Here is a 20,455-nt window from a genome sequence, read left to right as displayed (position 1 = left end):
GAATTTTGGCTGAATTCTGTGACTTTTCTGGGGCACATTATTTCGGCTGATGGTATTCAAGTGGACACTCAGAAGATTGAAGCTGTGAAGAATTGGCCAAGGCCTATAATGCCTACAGAGGTCCGTAGTTTCCTGGGGTTGTCCGGTTACTATAGGAGATTTGTAGAAGGATTTTCTTCCATCACTGTACCACTGACGAAGCTGACTCAGAAATCGGCTAAGTTTCAGTGGACAGATGCGTGTGAGCGCAGCTTTCAGGAGCTGAAAAATAGGTTGACTTCGTCCCCAGTCCTGACACTCCCTGAAGGATCGGAGGGCTATGTTATTTACTATGATGCTTCAGGTGTTGGACTGGGTTGTGTGTTGATGCAGCATGGCAAAGTAATAGCTTATGCCTCACGGCGATTTTGCAGAAACACGAGAAGAATTATCCGACCCATGACCTAGAATTGGCTGTAGTTATTCATGCATTGAAGATATGGAAACACTATTTATATGGTGTTCATGTGGACATTTATACAAATCATAAGAGCCTACAATATATCTTCAAATAGAAGGAACTGAACTTACGACAACGGCGATGGTTGGAGTTGTTAAAGGATTATGATGTGAGCATTTTATACCACCCGGGAAAGGCGAATGTGCTCAGCCGCAAATCCATGGGTAGTCTATGTGATGTTCAGCCATAAAAGAGGGAGCTAGCTCGGGAACTTCAACAGCTAGCCATCCTAAGAGTTCACTTGACGGACTCGGGCAGTGCGGAAATCCTTTGTTCAAGACTTAGCTGTTTCATCCTTAGTTGAGGAAGTAAAGAAGGGCCAATACGAAGACTCTGTGTTAGTTCATTATAGTGATGTGCTTTCCCAGAAAGAGAAGTCATAATTTGACGTCCCTGCGGATGGAGTCCTCAGATATCGAGGAAGATTATGTGTTCCTAATGTGACAGGACTACATCGACAGGTCTTGGAGGAAGCCCATTACTCTCGTTATTCCGTCCATCCAGGAGCGAAAAGGATTTACCATGATCTTAAATCTATATATTGGTGGGACGACATGAAAAAGGATATAGCGAAGTTCGTGGCCCAATGTCCTAATTGCCAACAGGTCAAGATGGAGCATCAGAAGCCGGGAGGATTACTACAAGCTATAGAGATTCCAACTTGGAAATGGGAGGCGATTAACATGGACTTCATTACAGGCTTACCTCGTTCCCGGCGTAAGTATGATTCTATATGGGTGATAGTGGATAGACTTACAAAGTCAGCCCATTTTCTGCCAGTCAGAACGACGTATTTAGCTGAAGATTATGCAAAGTTATATATCAAAGAGATAGTGCGCCTTCACGGTGTTCCAGTGTCTATTATTACGGATAGAGGAGCACAATTTATGGCTAATTTCCAGAGATCCTTCCAAGAAGGTTTGGGAACGCAAGTGAGACTTAGTACGGCATTCCACCCGCAAACTGACGGGCAGGCGGAGCGCACTATCCAAACCCTTGAAGATATGCTGAGAGCATGCATGCTAGATTTTGGAGGCAATTGGGATGATTACTTGCTACTTATTGAATTTGCGTACAACAATAGCTATCACTCTAGTATTCAGATGGCCCCATATGAAGCTCTGTACGGGAGAAAGTGTAGATCGCTTATTGGATGGTTTGAAGTAGGAGAGACAAAGTTAGTGGGCCGTATTTGATTCAGCGAGCGGTAGAAAAGGTCAAGCTTATTCAAGAACGACTACTAACAACTCAGAGTCATCAAAAATCCTACGCGGACAACCATCGGTGAAACTTGGAATTCAAAGTTAATGATTGGGTATTCTTGAAAGTATCACCGATGAAAGGCGTGATGAGATTTGGCAAGAAAGGGAAGCTTAGTCCTCGGTATATTGGACCTTATGAGATTGTGCGCAAGATAGGTCAAGTAGCGTATGAGTTGGATTTTCCTCCAGAATTAGAATCAGTCCACCAGTGTTTCACGTATCCATGCTACGCAAGTGTGTTGGAGATCCCTCCAGGATTGTACATGTAGACGATGTACAAATCAAGAAGTCTTTGTGAGGAAGTACGGTTTCTATTACGGATAGGCAAGTCGAAGGCTTTGAATCAAGGACGTAACTTCAGTCAAAGTCCTATGGAGGAATAATAACAGAGAAGAAATGACTTGGGAAGCTGAGGAAGATATGAAGTCTAGGTACCCGCATTTATTTCCGCCTCCAGAAGATGTGCAGACAGAGCCATCAGCACCCTCAGGTATGTAATGCTTCTCTAAAGTGATTTCTTGGCCGAATTTAGGATTGCTATGACAGGATAGTAGTGGTACAATTAAAGGAGAAACTTTGGCAATTTTTTTTTTGTAGGAGTCCCTAAGAGCTTAACATTCGAGGACGAATGTTCCTACGGGGGGAGGAATGTTACATCCCGAAAAATTTCGCGCTACCAAGACTGTAGACGGCTTAGTATGAGCTCAAAGAAGAGTAAAGTCATGCAAGGATTAAGGATGAAGATTATATTATATGAGTAGTACATGGAAAATTAAGCAAGTCGTAAGAAGGACCCTTAAGCCAAATGTGGGCATAAGCCTTCCAAAAGGATAATTTAAGGAGATGTTTTCGGACGATCTGACTTAAAGAGGACAAAATGCCATTATCAGTTACGAGTTTGGAAACACACCAAAAATTAAAGTTGTAGATAATTGAAATAGCTTTCCAACCATAGGTCGTGGGTCCTCATACGATATCGGGATCAAACGTTATGCGTGTTTTAAGATCGGCTGTCAGGGAAGGATATTAACCCTGCGCGAACGCGCTAGAAGGTGGTGCGAACGAGCAGGGCAAGACCCTGCAACTCAGCGCGAACACGCCACGTAGCAGCACGAACGCGCTGAGTAAATTTTAAGTCGGTCCTGGCAGAACCTGGACCGTTATAAAAAAGGGTCACCCCTCTTATTTCCTCAGCCAAAACACCCCAAATCCTCTCTAATCTTCTGGAAATTTCCCCAAACTCCCAATACCCACTTTTAAGCCAAAACCAGGCATAATTCTGATCTGGATAGTGTATAGTTGCGATTACAAAATCGTATAGCGGCGCGTTGTGGCCTAAGCTCAAGGTGAAGAAGTGAAGATATAGCAATATTATCGGGAGAAAGGTATAAATCTCTTATAATTAATACTAATCTTGGTTTATTTAGAAGATAGAGTTGTTAAATATTTATAAAATAATGTTGTTGGTGGAAATATGGGATAAACACCATATGGGATGTTTATGAAGTATTTTGGTATTGAGAATATTATGGTTGATGTTGGTATTGTTGTTGTCGTTGTTGGTTGCTGAATTGAGATTGCGGGCTAGGCATATAAACAGGGGAGATACTGCCCTATTTTCGGCAGGATATAAAATAGTTTGATTTGAAAACTTAGGGCAAGTGTATGATAATGAGTCTAACATTAGTGTGAATCCTCTCGAATGTAGATTTACAAGCTCGGATGGATAAGCGTAGCTAATAAGAGGTTGAGCAGGTATGCTAAGGCTCGTCCCTTTCTTGCAAAGGCATGATTCCAATGTTTTGATTCCATAAATGTTTCCATAACCTCCTTGTTTTCAAAAGCTAGAAGTTCATGATTCTTAAAGCTTCTCACGATGTTAAAGATGAGAATGTTTCTATGATGATTACAATGATAATGATGATTTTACGTTTAAAAGTCTCAAGTTGTGAATCCAATGATGATATGAGAATATTGAGCTATTTTCTTGATTTCTTCGATTTTATTCATTGTTGTTGATCTTACCTTACAATAATTGTCCCTTTAAGGTGAGATCGAGCGATGATGATTATTCCATAATATAATCAGAGGTTACTGACCTTACGTCACTCCGATAGAGTCATAGCGTTCTTTGGGCTCTTATGTATGCTACTTACGTTATAATATAATTATATGTATGTATGTATGTATATATATATATATATATATATATATATATATATATATATATATATATATATATATATATATATATATATATAAGGGCGAGGTGCTATATACGCCTAGCCACCTGATCGGTTGGTATATTATGATATCGTCCTGGACGCGGGATGCTCGGACGCGGGATATATGGTTAAATGGATCGGGCCGTTCGTTCCTCGGAAATATATTATATTTATGGATCGGTACGCACGTTCGCGCAATTAATAGGATATATGTATATACGGATCGAGAACATGCAAGTTCACAAGACTTATTATGAAACATATGTATGAGAATGATTTTATGAAAAGCTAAGCATGGTACCGCATAAGAGGCAATCATATGTACGATTTGTGTTATTCCTTTATCTCATGTTATGCTCCATATTTTTCTTTATGTTATACTCCATGTTCGGTATCTCTTACTATGTTACTATTCATGACTTACATACTCGTACTCGCTCGTATGCCGACGTCACTCTCTTTATGGACGTCGGGTTCGTACCGTGGTAGATAGGTAGACGCGACTGATCCTTAGGAGCTTCGTCAGCGACATCTTGGGAGAGCTCCAGTTGTTTCGGGGCTACAGCTTATTAGTACTACTCTTGTGTACATATTTGGGCATGGTGAAATCCTACCCCGTCCTTGTGGATTTATGTATCTTATTTAGAGGCTCGTAGACAGACGTACGTGGATAGATGTTTTGTAACTTTGTTCGTCCTTGTTGTTGTATAATATTTTGGTAAAGCTTATTGACATATGCTTACGGGTATAGCTATTGATGACTATATTCAGTAAAATATGTATAAATTGTCTATATGTCCCACTTTGTAGTGAAAATGGAATGTTAGACCAGAGGAGCTCGGTAAGCTAGTACCGGGTACCCGTCATGGCGTCTAGTGGGGTCGTGATACTTATCCACTGCACATGATGACCTGTGTGAACATGTTGTCTTGCTTGTTCTATTTTTATTCCTTCTCTGCCAGTGATAACTTATTTGAATTTGATTATGTTCTTGCATCTGTGTTGGAACATGTTTTCAGACCCGGTTCGTCTGTTTAACCTGATTTAAGTGCTTTGTCTACAAACTCTTTAGCTGAACAATTTCTTTCTTTTGAACATTGTCTTCTGAGTCTGAGTCACTTCACCTCCTCTCCTCATCTTCATTATCTTTGTTTTTCTAATCTCCTCAACTGATGACTCCTTAGTATAGAACATGTTTATACACTTTTTGTATTTTTCTCTTTTAACTGCTCTGAGACCGAGTCATCTAATCTTCATCTTCTCTCCCTTTTTCCGCCTTGTTCAGATGCTCTATTCATAGATTATTCATACTGTACACTGAACATCTTTGTAGGTTAGGTCACTTTATCTTGTCTACTTGTCTGTATCTGATAGACCATGTCTGTGAACCTGATTCATATGCATTGCTTGCAACTCTTCTTTTGCGATAGATCAGATCGTTGAACTTGTTCAATGTGCGCTACATCCTTGCTTATTCAAACATTGCACTTGTGTTTGGAACTTCTGGTTCCTTCTTCCAGATGTCTAGCTCTGTTCAATTATTCGTGTGCGTTCTCATATATATCTTGATCTAGTTTGTCTTCTTCATGGTATAAATCAATGTGATCTTTTGTCAATCATTGTTTGACCGTTTTCCAATCATCAAAACTCATATATGCATTAGTTTAGCTGATGCCAACAGATGGAATACTTGAATAGACTCCTTAAGACTCTGAGCAATATACCAGACTTTAACTACCACCCAAAATGTGAGAGATTTCATATCATTCAATTGGACTTGTTGATGACTTATTACTGTTTGTAGAGGGGACACCACTTTTGTACATTTGGTTTTCAATTGCTTTCAACTATTCTCACAGGCTTCTAGGCTTATAGCAAACCTAGATAAAAGTGTTGTGTTTTTTGGAGGGATTAAAGATACAGAACAACAACAAATACTAGACATACTGGGATTCTCACAGGGGACATTACCTATAAAATACTTAGGTATCCCTTTGAGTAGTAAGAGATTGAATGTTGGCCAATGTGCACAACTGTTGGAGAAAATGCTGGGAAGAATCACCTCATGGACTTCAAAATTGCTAACATATGCAGGAAGGGTACAACTAATAATGGCAGTGCTATTCTCAATACTAATTTGCTGGTCCCAAATATTTGTCTTGCCCGAGGAGATTGTCAAGAAGATTGAGGTTGTATGTAGACAATTCTTGTGGACAGGGACTGTTAGAGAATCTAAAAATGCTTTAATTGCTTGAAAAAAAACTATGTCTATCCAATACAGTAGGAGGACTGAATTTAATGGAGATTTTTGTATAGAACAAGGCTGCGATTTGCAAACTATTATGGAATCTCTGTGTTAAAAAGGATAAGCTATGAGTGACATAGATGCATGCCTACTATATAAAGAAGAAACAAGTCATGGAGGTGGAACCAAAATAGGAAGCATGGATGACCCTCAAAGTTTCAAACCCAAGAAATATCTTGAGGAAGCTGGACTAACTGTTGATGGCATATGAAACATGAGGGTGTTTTCCATTCACAAGATGTATGTGAAGATGATGGGGCCATTCCAGAAGGTAGCATGGAGGAGACTATGGTGTAACAACTTAGGACATCGACTATGGTGTAACAACTTAGGACATCCCAAATGGCTGTTCATACTACTTCTTGATGTTCATGAGAAGTTGTATACCAAAGATAGATTGATGAGATGGGGAATTATCAAGGAACAGACATGTTCTCTATGCACCACTACTGATGAGAGCCTAAAACATTTGTTTTTTGAATGTCAACCTAGTAGACATATTTGGTACAAGTTATTACAGTGGCAAGTGATGAATAGGCAGATATTACCATGGCAAGATGAAGTTAATTGGGCAAACACACATGATAAAGGCAAGAGTGCAAGTTTAATGATATATAAAATGCCTTTCTTTGGATGCATATATGTTATATGGAGGGAAAGGAACCATAGGGTATTTCAGGCCAAGAGGAGCGAAGCAGATGACCTTGTTATGCAGGTGATTCAGGAAGTTTTTGTTAGAAGCAGAGGCAACACTGAGCTAGCTAGTCGATTATAATTGGTGGACTTTAATCCTTAGCTAAATAGTTTGGCGGTAGTAATGCAAGGAAATGCATGGTTGGGGCTCTTTGTCCAATCTGCATCAATTTTCATTATGTGTACATATCCACTTTAATAATGAAAGTTTACTTAATTGCCAAAAAAAAAAAACAAAAAAAAAACAACAACAAATAATGATTCTCAATTAGTAAAGTCAAAAGATATGAAGAAATTTTCAGAAAGCACTGACTGATGGTGCTTAGCACCGTAAAACACCCAAAATAAGATACATGAGTCAGTGTTTTGCACTCGCAAAGCACTGAAACCAGATCTCAGAAGTTTGTGCCTTCCAAAGCTCCCATGTTGCATTTCGGCTTGAATATGAAAGGTTATTATTTTCCTACATATTTTCACAACATAAAAAAGGTTCCTAACCTAATTTTGAAGAGGTCGTGTTCCATTTGGTAACTTTTTTTTTCATTTGATCATAAAGTGTCGGTCGTTATCTGTTGATGTAGGATCACATTAATTCAAACCACATTAATTATTGTATCTTTTTGTCATTTTCTCACTAGCAATTTGTGTCAGAACCTTCGGAACATGAGATCCAGAAAGCGAAGAGGCTATGCCATCCATGAAGTTTGAGGTAGGCGAAGTAATAACTTCAACATATGGAAGATCAAGATCATGAAGTTGCTATGGCGAAAAGGATTATTCTTTGGCTTGGACGACTTGTATTCTGAAGATACGAAAGAGGCTGAGAAGAAGAAGATGGAGACCAATGTGTTAAGCGCAATTCACCAATCCTTATCGGGCAATGTGCTACGTAAAGTCAAACCCAAAAGCTACTTCATAAGGGGAGGATTGCTTAAGACCATATAAGGAGATCAAATTCCCATTTTCCCACCCATGTGCCACTCAACACCCCTGCGCACCCAGGACTGGACATCTGGAGCGTGGACAATATAATACGAGGGGCCCAGCATAAAAAATAATGAACTAGGCTGGGTCTAGCTCTGATAGCATGATAAAGAAATAGACCTTGGGCCTAGCTCAACTCCAAAAGCTATCTCATGAGGGGAGGATTGTTTCACGACCCAAACTAGAGGGCCATGACGGGCACCCGGGCCCTACCTGCCGAGCACCGCTAAACAGGCTTTCCTACCATAATCATAAACAAGAGTGGACCTCGGGGTCACCAGATGAAAATCTGCTAAATCATATAGGAGATACGCTGAAAAAGGAATGAGCCCCAAAAGATATGCTATACAACTAACCGGACAAAAACTATGCAAGCTGACAAGGCCAATATGCAATACTACAACAAAAATATGGGTCGAAGGGCCATATAGAATCTAGCTATACATGACTATCTACAAGCCTCTAATGGAGTATCTGACATAAAGAGGTCGTGACAGGGCCCCACTATATCCGTATAAACACAAAATAATAACATACCAAAAGTACAACAACAACTCCGGTATAAGAGGAGTGCTCCACTATCAGCTGAACAACAACCTACAGGAGGCGGATCGTCAACCTGTCCATCTGTACCTGTGGACATGAAATGCAGCGCCCCTAGAAAGGGACGTCAGTATGGACAAAGTACTGAGTATGTAAGGAGTGAAAATAACATGAAAGAGACATAAGAGAATATAGGATGAAATAAATGCAACCTGTATGTCTGAATTGCCTCTGTGGGCCAATGATGTACATAAATACTGTGCGTGTATGCATAAGGGTCATGCATACATATGCCTATACAACGCCTGTCAAGCCTCTGTGGGCACCCCATTGTATCATATCGGTCTCTGTGGGCATCATCATCATCATCATCATCATGTGACCAGCTGATCAGGAGGTAGTGCGTATATAACGCCGTCACCTTCTCCATACCCCATACATATATATAATACATAATATACGCGTATATGATGCCTGAGGTTGTGATAAGAGAACATCCTGACTCTGTCGGAGTGACGGAAAGTCTTTACACCTCCAAACATCGTTATGAGTTGGCATTTTCATCAAATAGTGACTCTATGAATCGTACTGAATCTGAAGAAGAACTTGCTGAGAATACTATTCTAGAACATGAATCAATATGGAATATCCCTAGCTACTAAGAATTGAATTCATTATGGTGTAACATTACATTTACATTCTGTTCATAAGGATCATGCCAAAAAAAAGGAAAGTTAGCCTTAACATACCTCAAGTCATCCAACAACAAGCTTATCACCACTAGAGCACCAATCGTATAAAAAAGGAATACATATACAGCTTAGATGGCGCTAGTATATCACGTATATCAATGATAACTCGATTCTAAAGTGAAACAGGCAGCATTTCCCCTATTTCTAAATCATCACCACAAAGTCCACAACCAACAATTAACATAACAACCTCGTATGATCTTCTTCAAACACATATTCACAACACTTAAAGATATACAATGGATCAGCCCCACATACGCTTGTATACAACACTTTCTTCTTTCAAATACACTAAGTACAACAACCTCATCACATCATCAACATTAACTATTATCCCCCATAACAAGATTTTGCTCAAAACACACTAGCAATCATTACTGAAGTTAGATTGCAGCTCAAAATAACATCAAGACCACATTTGAACCTTTTCTCCAATTTCTTTCTCTCAAAGCCTAGCATAATGCCACGACCCATTTTCACTAAGTCGTACGAGCACCTACCTTTCCAACCTCGGTAGGCGAACCCTTATCTCAATGATCATAAAAACATAAGTAAAGTAGAAGAAAACAGAATAACGTAAGTCTCAATGCAATAATAATATAAAACTGCAGAAGTAGTGAAATACAACCCCCAGTATCATGATCTGGTCATACAAGAGCTCTACTAAGTATTAGAAGTCTGAGTAATACATAAAGTCTCAACATATTGTCTCGGAATAGAAATAAGACATAACAATAATGAGGAGTCTTCTGGCATCAGTCGTCACCCTGCTCACCCTGAATAGGCTCGGCAGCAACCTCAGGAATCCGCGAGCCGAAGAGATAGATCCAACATGATTCTCTGCATCCATAAAAGAATGCAGCAAGTGCAGGTCAGTACAAACAACACGTACTGGTAGGTATCATAGGTCGACTATGATTAGCTAGCATATATAAAGACGAGTAAAGTAGGATAGACACGCAAACCCCAGAGTACAAGTAATCATCATCCAAGTATCCAGAAAAATCAAACAGTACCGATCTCAGCCTGTGTTATAGCATCTACAACCAATTGTGCCAAGTATCAGAATATCAATCACGGATCCAGCCTATGGTTATAGAAACTAAACCCAATTGTACTAAGTTCAGGATTATCAATCACAGATCCAACCTATGGTTATAGCATCTAAGCCCAACGTGTCAAGTATCAAAGATATCAATCATAAATCCATATCATAATCAACCAAGAGAGAGATAATATGATGCAACGCAAGATGTCTAGCATCTAAGTCCGACCGTTCCAAGTCTCAGATATATCAATCAACAGTATATCACAATCATATCACAACTATATTACAGAAAACCAAGAGGTATAATCCAATGCAATAATGTATGAATGATGAATGCAATGCATATGCACCGTACACATATACTCCGATGATGGAACATCACATCTCGGCAACACAATCCATGTGGGACCTGCGTAGTCCATGTACCAGTCACTCCGCACACAGCCCAGAGATGACTCCATATCCAACTAATACGCCTTATATCAGTCATTCCGCACATAGCCCAGAGATGACTCGATATACAATAAGTCTCAGAATAGTATCGGTCACTCCGCACACAACCCAGAGATGACTCGTATCAAATGTGTCTCAATGCATCTGTATTTCCTTCTCATTTCCCATCCTCAGTACCATAACAAGGCAATATCAATGTATCATGAAAATGAGTATGAATACGATGCAATGCAATATCAAATAACCAATTCAATCCCAAACAGTACCACACATGGCACACAAGTAATATCAATAATAAGGTTACACAATAAGCCATAATGGAATCACAATTCTCATCTCAATATCAAATCAAAGTAAGGCACTGCAATATCATAATCATGATATATCACTAATCACCAAAATCCAATGTCTTAACGTGGCAACGAGCCAATAACTAAATAGAACAAGATAAGTCAACAACGAGCCATAAAAGAATACGACGAAGTGCGGGTCGGTACAAACAATACGTCTTCGGTAGGTATCATAGGCCGACTAAGACTAGCTAACATATATAAAGACAGCAAAGCAAGATAAGCACATAAACCAACAAGTACGAGTCAACACGAATCTATATCCACAGAATAAGTCATCTCATATATTATAGCATCTAAACCCAATCGGGCCAAGTCTCACCATGATCAATCCGAACCAGTATATCACAATAGTATCACAACGAGTCATCACCTATGTTATAGCTTCTAAGCCCAACTGGGCCAAGTCTCAACATACTCAACACCGAATCCGTATATCACAATGGTATCACAATAAATCACAGGAATATCACAGGAAGCCAAATGATACAATGCAATGTAATAATGTATGAAGTGTGAATGCAATGCATTTCACCGTACACATGTACTCCGATGATGGAACATCACATCTTGGCAGCACAACCTATGGGGGACCCACGAAGTCCATGTACCCTCATGATTCCGGCAAAGACCTGGGCAATCACTACCAGCACTCATACCTCGATTCTGGGATAAACATCGAACATCAGTCCTTACATCACTCGCATCTAACTGAGCCTAGCTCATAATAGTGTTTCCTTGTATATAATCAATGTATCAACAATATATCATGATGGATGAGAATGAGTGCAATGTATGAGTTCAATGTCAATAATCGATTCAATCTCAACAATACTGCACATGGCACACGAGTAATATCAATAGTAAGGCTACACAATAAGCCACAATGGAATCACAATACTTATCTTAATATCAATTAAGTAAAGTACGGCAATATCAAAGCCATGATATAACTCTAATCACCAATATCCGATGTCTCAACGTGGCAACAAGCCAATAAGTAAATAAAACAAGATAAGTCAACAATGCAACGGGGTGACTAGCCCCCGAATCACACAACAAGGCCCAACCTAAGACAATATCCAACCCAAATTCATACCCGAAGGTTTACATGCATTCTCCGACAATATCATCTAAACATGCGCTTCGCTAATCGAAGTCTCACCATAAGGTAAATCGTAACCTACCTGGAAAGCCGTACAACAAAGTCTTCAATAGCCAAACCTTAGTCTTGCCCTTCCTTGGTGCCTCGTGATAATGAATGTCTAATCATATCCGGATTAGGAAATTAGAATCAAGAAAAAACATTATTCAAACCTTACTTCTATTTAAGACCCAAATCCCAACCTATGGAATGAGGTTTATGAACTAGAAAGAGGAAACTAGGAATCTACAAGTCCCATCATGAAATTAATACTCTAGGTGATCAATCCCCATCAATTATAAGCTAGAAGAACTCATAAATTACTCGAATTCGGATTCTAGGTAAAACCCTAACTTTAAATCTCACAAATTGGTCACTAATAATGAAGGAATCATGTTTATATAGCTACTACTCATCAATTCCATACTTAATAAAGCTTAATCCACCAACCAATTAAGGTTTTATAATTAATAACTTATTCAAGAAAGAAACCCAAAAACCCTCTCTTATTCTTCCAAGTTCTATGGATTTACTACCACGAATTCTTACTTAGAAAAGGTAAATGAAAGAGATTAAGATTAGGGAGCTTACCGTCATGAGAATCTGACCAAACCCTCCTCAAATAGCCTCCAAGATGGCAAGGAAATGTAATATAAGGAATGGGAGGAATAAGGGCTTTCAAATAAGAATCTGGTCCATCAGCCGCTTCCGCGGTCAAGCCACCATTTTAGCGGTCACCCCACCGGCTTAGTGGTCACCAGACACCATAAATTTCTCGTGTCTGCCCAACTTCGAATCAACACCCGGAACCATCTCGGAACGTCCCGGACACAAACCAAATATGCAAATATGCATAAAAACGCACTACGAACCCACTCGTGGCCTCAAAATTCCCACCGGAGGTCTCTTTGATCGAGTTAAGCCCCGATACGTCAAAACTAACTTTCCAACCCAAATCCTAAAATGCACTCGAGTGCATTGGGAACCAAGCCGAATATACACACGAGTTCTAAAAGATCATCTGGACCTTTTGAAATTGACAGATTCTCGAAAAAGGCCCGTTTACCAAAAAGTAAACTTTGAGTCAACTCTTTTTTCGCTTTAAGCCCAAATTTCACAAAACCCAACCTATTTCGCATTCGATGACCCCGGAAATCATATCACCCATCTCCTCGGGTCAAATATATGCTGATATAGCTCAGGAAAGAGTCAACGGGGTCAAACTAGCCATAATTACCAAACGGGTCGTTACACATAACTACCACATAAACTCATAAACATGGAAATAAGATGAAATCTTACCTCAAGAACTCACGAACACTTCAATTCCAAGATCACTTCACCTTGACGTATCCTCCAAAGCAAGCAAGAAGAAAGCTTCAACAAGACTTTGAAAACCTTAGGCACTTGATTCTTACTTTGATCTTTGATTTTTGCTTGAGGAAGTGATTGAATATGATGAGAGAGGTTTCTAGAGCTTTTATGAACTTGGTTTGGTTTAAAATGACTTAGGGCCTGTTTGGAAAGCCACCCAGGTAATTGGAATTGAGTGTAATTACATAGTTTGACATGTTTGTTTGACCAGGTAATTACACAGTTAGGTGGGAATTGAGTGTAATTGAGAGGGTATAATTACACTCTCCAATTCTCAAGGGAGGGGGGGTGGTGGGGGGGGGGGGGGGGGTCGAGAATTGAGTGTAATTACACTAGAGTAATTACAGGGTTACTTTTTAGTTTATTTCTTTTTAATTTTATTTTAATTTGTTTTCTTTTTTAATTTATTTTTTATTTAATTTATTTTTTATTTTTTTTATTTCTTTTCTTTTCTAATTTATTTTTTATTTCTATTATTTAATTTATTTTTTATTTTTACTTTTTAATCATTTGTATTTTTTAAAATATATTTTTCTTTTTATAGAATTTATATTTCATTTCCTTTCTTCTCATTCCCAACCTTTACTTCTTGTGGTTCCATGTAATTGCTCGTATTTTTTTAATTTTTAATTTTATTCATTTAGCATAACTATGTTAATATACTAATTATTGAAACTACATATCTTAATATTAGAAAGAATGAGTCATTAGCAAACTTGACATATAAAAAGTGACGTTATTAAAGTAGAATTTCATTGTGAATGAGGTTATTGACTTGTATTTTCCCTTTCCTTTGAATTATAGGAGCATTTACTTATGTTACGTTGAAACTTACTTATGTAAGGTTAGAATTTGACATAAGAGTAGTACGTTAAAAATATTCTTTCGGATTTTGAATTTAGGTTATATTTTCGATTTTAAAAATATTTGCTTTAGTACTATTGACTTGTTATTTCACACTGCATGTTGTTTATTTTTCACCTACAGTTGATAGAATTATTGTCAAACATTGAATAGTGTTATGACATTATATATATAAATATTCTTTTTTGTCAAACATCCATTCCTATGATATTCTCACAAAAAAGGTATGCTTTTAATTTTTATAATCAATTAAAATTAAAATATTATTAATTTGAAATTATATATCAATTATTTTTTATTAGTTACAAATATATGATTATTAATTAACATATTTTCAACAAACAATGTATTATTAAATAACTAATTTAATATCATTTATAAAGGCATATATTTTTTAAATAGTAATTTTAAATTTTTTTATAATTATTTTAGTTTTAAAGTAAATTAACTGTGTAATTACACTTGTCCAACCAAACATGACGCTTGTCATTACACTGTAATTACATTATGACAAACAAACAGGTCGTTGTAATTACAATACTGTATAATTACTAGGTTGTGTAATTACTAGGGTAGTAATTACACCAATTCCAATTACCAGGTGGCTTTCCAAATCAGGCTCTTAAGAATGAGGAGAGGTCATAATATATAAAAGCAGCAAAGTCCACCACCATAGAGATACGGTCCGTATAAAATTATACGCCAATATCTTTGCCCTAAGCCGTATAATTTTATACGGACCGTATAATGGTCTGTATTTCACCACCTCAAAATTTGCCTTCTCTGTTAAATTTTCAAATCCTTAAATACGACCAGTATTTCAAGATACGGTCCATATCCCAAAATTACGGTCCGTATAGAATACTTTCAGAATGAAACTTGTCGAGACGTATTCTCTTCAATTCGCTTATTCTCTAATCCTTCCATAACTTACCAAACATGAACTTAAACCCTAATTAACATAAGATAGGCATGTCCAACCTCGTATAACCTCGGAGACAACCCCGGTGTCCAAGACTAGGGCAACTAACATACGACGAATCTCAACGTATAAAACTACGAGGTGTAACAGATTGCCCAAGACCATATAAGGAGACCAAATTACTTTTTTCCCACCGATGTGCGACATAACAGTACCAAAGAAACGACTGCGGATTTGTGGAAGAAATTTGTACCAGAATTAATTTGTAACAACTAGAATGTTATTAAGGTAGCATGTGCACACTTTCAAGGTTAATGTAGGTACAACTTTACAAGATCATATCCAAAAGCCAGCTCATGAGGAGAGGAATGCCCAAGACCATAAAAGGAGACCGAATTACCATATGCCCACCGATGTGCCATTTAACAGTACCAAAGAAAACGACTAAGGATTTGTGGAGGAAACTTGAAAATTTGTGCCAGAATTAATATATAACAACTACAATGTTATTAAGGTAGCATGTGCACACTTTCAAGATTAATGTAAGTACAACTTTACATGATCATATTGACGCTTTCAATAAATTGGTTGTGGATCTTCTTCATGCAGATATTAAAGTGGGAGATAGAGAAAGTAGCGTGCACTCTACTATTTTTATTCTCATCAACTTATAAAGATGTAGTTAATTCAATGATATATAGTACGAAAGTGATTACGTTACTGATGATACCATGCATTGAATTTGAATGAATTGAGTAATCATATTAACATCGGTGATAAATAAGACCAAAGTATGCACATCCCCGAAGAGAACTTTGAGGAGGGAATAGAAATTGTGAGGAAGGTAACAGAGATTTTTGTAACATTTGATATTGACGATGTTATAAGGTTTGGCGGGGTTTTAATTTTTTCGAACATTTGACAATGATGGGATATTTATTCAAAATTTATTTTTGTTAAAAAGCAATTTAGTTTAAGTACTTGTAAAATAATGGAATTGAGCTTCAAACCCCAATGTGTTAGTTTTGAATATCTTATCTTGTTCACCACTTAAGTTCTCTTGATAAATAATAAAGCAGTACCAAGTGCACCATTAAATCTTTTTGCAGCATGAGTGTCATCGGATAATACTAGATCAATTCTAAAAAAATATAAACATAAAATATCTAATTTTGCGAAAAGATCATAAATTCACGTGGCCCAAAATTTATTCGTAAATTCTCCCCTGTTGTGATCAACCAAATATAGAATCTTTTTATTTTAATTATTTGTTCATATTCCTATTGTCTTATAGTATAAACTTGACAAGAGGAAAATATATTTGCAGAGGCAAGATATCTGACTGCGCCGCCATAACTTGACGTTTTCTGTTAAGTGCCGACAATTACCGGCACCTTTGTCATTTAGGGTAGGCTATGTGTTGCGTGGCCAATTATTGAAATACTTTTGTGCCTCATGCTGTTGACTAGTTGTAAGTGCTGTGATGTTTTCTTCTCTCTTAATGAAATTGCTAGTTACATATCTAAATTATGCGAAGGTTATATTACTCTCTTGCGGTTGAACTTATCTTTTTTGTATTCGTTGCCTCTTTGCTAATTACCTGATAAAAATATAAATTAAAACACAACATATACAAACACACGTTTATTTATTCTTGGATCCCAAACTAAAAATACATCTTGCACCATAATTCCTTGGGATCGTAGATCAGATCTTCAACTATTTTGTCCGCTCCAAGTAGCTTCAATGTTGGTAAATTTGTCTTAAACTCTGTCTCAAGTGTACTTCATGCACATTTTTAAAACAAAAATCTTCTTTGAAGACACATTTTCTTCAGTTTAGAGTAAGTGCGTGTATGCACATAATTTGTTTTAACTTTTAAAATATTTCTTATTAGATAATTAGTGAAGCGAGTAATATATATATATATATATATATATGTGTGTGTGTGTGTGTTTCTAAGAAAAAGTAAGTTTAGTTTCGTAATAAAACTCCCATATAATCTAGATGTGTAACTGACAATTTAGCTACTTAAATTGTGTTTCTATGCCCAGCAACTTGTGAGATGAAAAATGCGTCATGTGTGAGGCATTTCATTTTCTACTATACTATAAAAGGGGATAAGCTAACTGGAGGTCAACACACTGCTTTGGAACTTCAAGGGTATTTTGGTAAGTTCAGTTGAAATTGAATAGTTCTAGTGGTCAAAAAGGAATCTTACCGTAGCTGTAGTATAATTTCTTGTGTGTCTTGACTAAATTGTCCCTTTGCTGAGCATCCACCATCACACTATTTTCCACACAATAATCCCAGCCCACACGTGCCCAGCTTTTGTACAAACTTTTGCATGATTTTGCCCAATTCAACCTTCTATTTATGTCAGCAACTATTGCCTCCATTCTTTCTCAAATTTCAATCTAAGAAAATAAAAATATTATGTTCAACTTATATTCAATTTCTAAGGGTAAAAATATTTGAAAATTATTGAATATAGATATATTATTACATTTAAATTTGTAGAATGCACCCTATTTTCGGGGATAGTGAATCACTTTAGAGTTTAATGTTGTAGAAACTTTATAAATCTACTATGAGCTGAATCTTATTATTTCATTAGCAAAGTTAATTTACTTTCCTAAACATAACTTGTAATATTGAATAACTTCTTATTTATAGTAGAAATCTTGAATTATGACTTATGAACTCAATTATTTATTTATTTATTTATTTTATAGGAAAAATTAGATTATAGAATTAAAACATTTTTGATACTCCATCCATCCCAATTTATGTGACACCATATTTGACTAAACACAAAGTTTAAGGAAAAAACACTTGACACTTATGGCTTAAAATGTGTCGTAGTACATATTTGTGTCACAATAAATCATCTTATTAAGAATAAAATGAGAAGTTTGAAGTTAAAATTATTTATGCATGACAAAAAGTGAAATTCTTTTTGGGACAAAAAAAATATTTCTAAAATAAAAGTATTTTGAGTTCATTATATAAGAAAAAAGAAACAAAGAAAAATAGATATTATATAAGCGGGGAACATCCAGGGGGGGGAAAGCACAACGAAAATAGATATATTAGTTGTTTTTACGGTTCAAGATTTGGAGTTTAAAGGAAAAAAGAATTGAATAATATAACCACAAATGGAGATGTTTTCAATATTATTTTTAGTGATTAGAATAAAAATAATTGAATTATTATTGAGTGCACGCAACATAACAATTAAAATGAAATAAGCTAAAAATAAAATAAAATCGGCTTTAATAGACATACAAAAAATATTAAGAACTGCATTAGTGGTTGAAACATAAATAAATCATATTAAAATTGAAATTATTGGGCCCGTGCGTTCGTTCATCTAGTTCATCCATTGAAGACGTTACTGTCAATTTACTGACGTCGCCAAGTAGCTGACCCAAGCAATAGCAGCGCTTGCCCTTCTTGACAAAAAGGCTTTGCAGTATAATAACCTGTATGGTCCTTAGTTGCCAAGAGCCTTACTTATAAAGGTTTGTTTTTATTTTTTTTTTGAGTGTTTAATTTAGCAGAACAAAGTCATTTTGTGCGTAAAATAAGCTAAAAAATAATTGGGTCCGTTTGGTTTAGCTTATCTAAAAAGCGGTTTATAAGTGAAAACAACTTATAAACCAAAAAAAAATAAGTTAAGCTCTACCCCAACTTATTTTTCTTTGGCAGTTTCTTAATTTTAGAACATAATGTTCTTATTTTAAGCCCATCCAAACAGGCTCCAAGTCTGGAACAATATACACGTTAATTATTAGGTCCCCATATTATGCCACGAATTTCTATCCCCAAATTAATTACACTTACTCATCTTATATTTTTATGATGATTTAATTTAATGGCAGACGATTCTTGATATCTATCCATCTAAAAATAATATATTATACTCCCTATGTTCATTTTTACTTATCGATAATGGATCTGGTACATCTCTTAAAAAATAATAAAAGAAATGCGCATTTTATCATGATACCCTAATTGATGTATAGTCTTAATGAACTTAAAAAATAATTTAGAATGACAATTTAATGCAAAGGGTGAAACAGGAAATAATAATTATATTTAGGCAATATCCAATCATTTTGACCTCAATAAACAAGTCATTATACAGCAATCCATATTGATCATTCACAAAAATTATTGTCACGACCCAAATCACCATGTCGTGATGGCACTAGTCCCACCGTACTAGTAAGCCAACACAAAAATTATCTTAAATAGAAATACTTAGAAATTATTACAAATCTTCTCAAAATCTGATGTCACCGAACACAAGGACTACTAAGGAGTACAAATAGTTTGAAAATACATAAATAGAACTGTCTGAAATGGAGAAAGAAAGAGGGTAAATGATAGAGGAGAGTCCGGAGCCATCCAGAACCATGTTGCTCACCCCGATCTCTCAGCAAAGGCTCTAGCGGGTAGCCTAATAGTCACGAGCTCTACTGGTACTGGAGACCGAATCTGCACACAAAAAGGTGCAGCAAGTGTAGCGTGAGTACAATAAACAAGGGGCACTCAGCAGCATCGTTGACCGACCTTTCTGTAACAGAGACGAGGGTTGGTTCACGATACCACAGCCACACTAGTCTGCCATTAGTCCATAATACAAGATAATCATATTAACAACTAAACCCACATAACAGATGAATTTCAAGATAACACAAGTTAGATACCAATAATTATAATAGTATAAAGTATGTATGGGATGCAAATGCAATGCAAGGCCTGTTTCCACTTCCCGATATACACACGTTTGAGTGTCAACGAATCATAACCCATAGGGGGCTCATGAGGCCTATATATCACGGCTCCAGTAAATCCTCAGATCATGGTCTCATCATATCATATCTCAATAACCTGTCACTTAGCCGACCGATCCATTATCAACGGAACGCGCTAAATCATCATCACTCGTCCGGAACAAGATCCCATCGGATTCACAATCATATCCTCAAATCATATGCATTAATACATATAAAGTATGAATATGGCATA

The 20,455-nt window shown here is 36.8% G+C and overlaps 2 protein-coding genes across 2 annotated transcripts; both read left to right on the top strand.

Annotated features, from left to right (window-relative positions):
• The first annotated feature begins 2,221 nt into the window (after positions 1 to 2,221).
• LOC132038097 (uncharacterized) lies at positions 2,222 to 6,241 on the top strand. Its single transcript, XM_059428820.1, has 3 exons — positions 2,222 to 2,251; positions 5,417 to 5,530; positions 5,846 to 6,241. The coding sequence occupies exons 1-3, from the start codon at positions 2,222 to 2,224 to the stop codon at positions 6,239 to 6,241; spliced, it is 540 nt and encodes a 179-aa protein (XP_059284803.1).
• A 264-nt stretch (positions 6,242 to 6,505) lies between these two features.
• On the top strand, positions 6,506 to 7,066 carry LOC132038096 (uncharacterized). Its single transcript, XM_059428819.1, has one exon. The coding sequence runs from the start codon at positions 6,506 to 6,508 to the stop codon at positions 7,064 to 7,066; it is 561 nt and encodes a 186-aa protein (XP_059284802.1).
• Positions 7,067 to 20,455: the final 13,389 nt, after the last annotated feature.

This window comes from Lycium ferocissimum, chromosome 11, assembly GCF_029784015.1.
Source record: "Lycium ferocissimum isolate CSIRO_LF1 chromosome 11, AGI_CSIRO_Lferr_CH_V1, whole genome shotgun sequence".
NCBI lineage: Eukaryota > Viridiplantae > Streptophyta > Magnoliopsida > Solanales > Solanaceae > Lycium > Lycium ferocissimum.
Note: the sequence above shows the minus strand (reverse complement) of the source record. Positions and strands in the feature narration are given on the sequence as shown.

Bases quoted from the DNA above. Each gene is read 5' to 3' on its own strand.
- LOC132038097 (XM_059428820.1), top strand. From the start codon at position 2,222: ATGTGCAGACAGAGCCATCAGCACCCTCAG. The intron at 2,252-5,416 runs GTATGTAATGCT...CTTTTGCGATAG, and splicing joins AGAGCCATCAGCACCCTCAG to ATCAGATCGTTGAACTTGTT. The intron at 5,531-5,845 runs GTGTGCGTTCTC...CTATTCTCACAG, and splicing joins CTAGCTCTGTTCAATTATTC to GCTTCTAGGCTTATAGCAAA.
- LOC132038096 (XM_059428819.1), top strand. From the start codon at position 6,506: ATGAGGGTGTTTTCCATTCACAAGATGTATGTGAAGATGATGGGGCCA.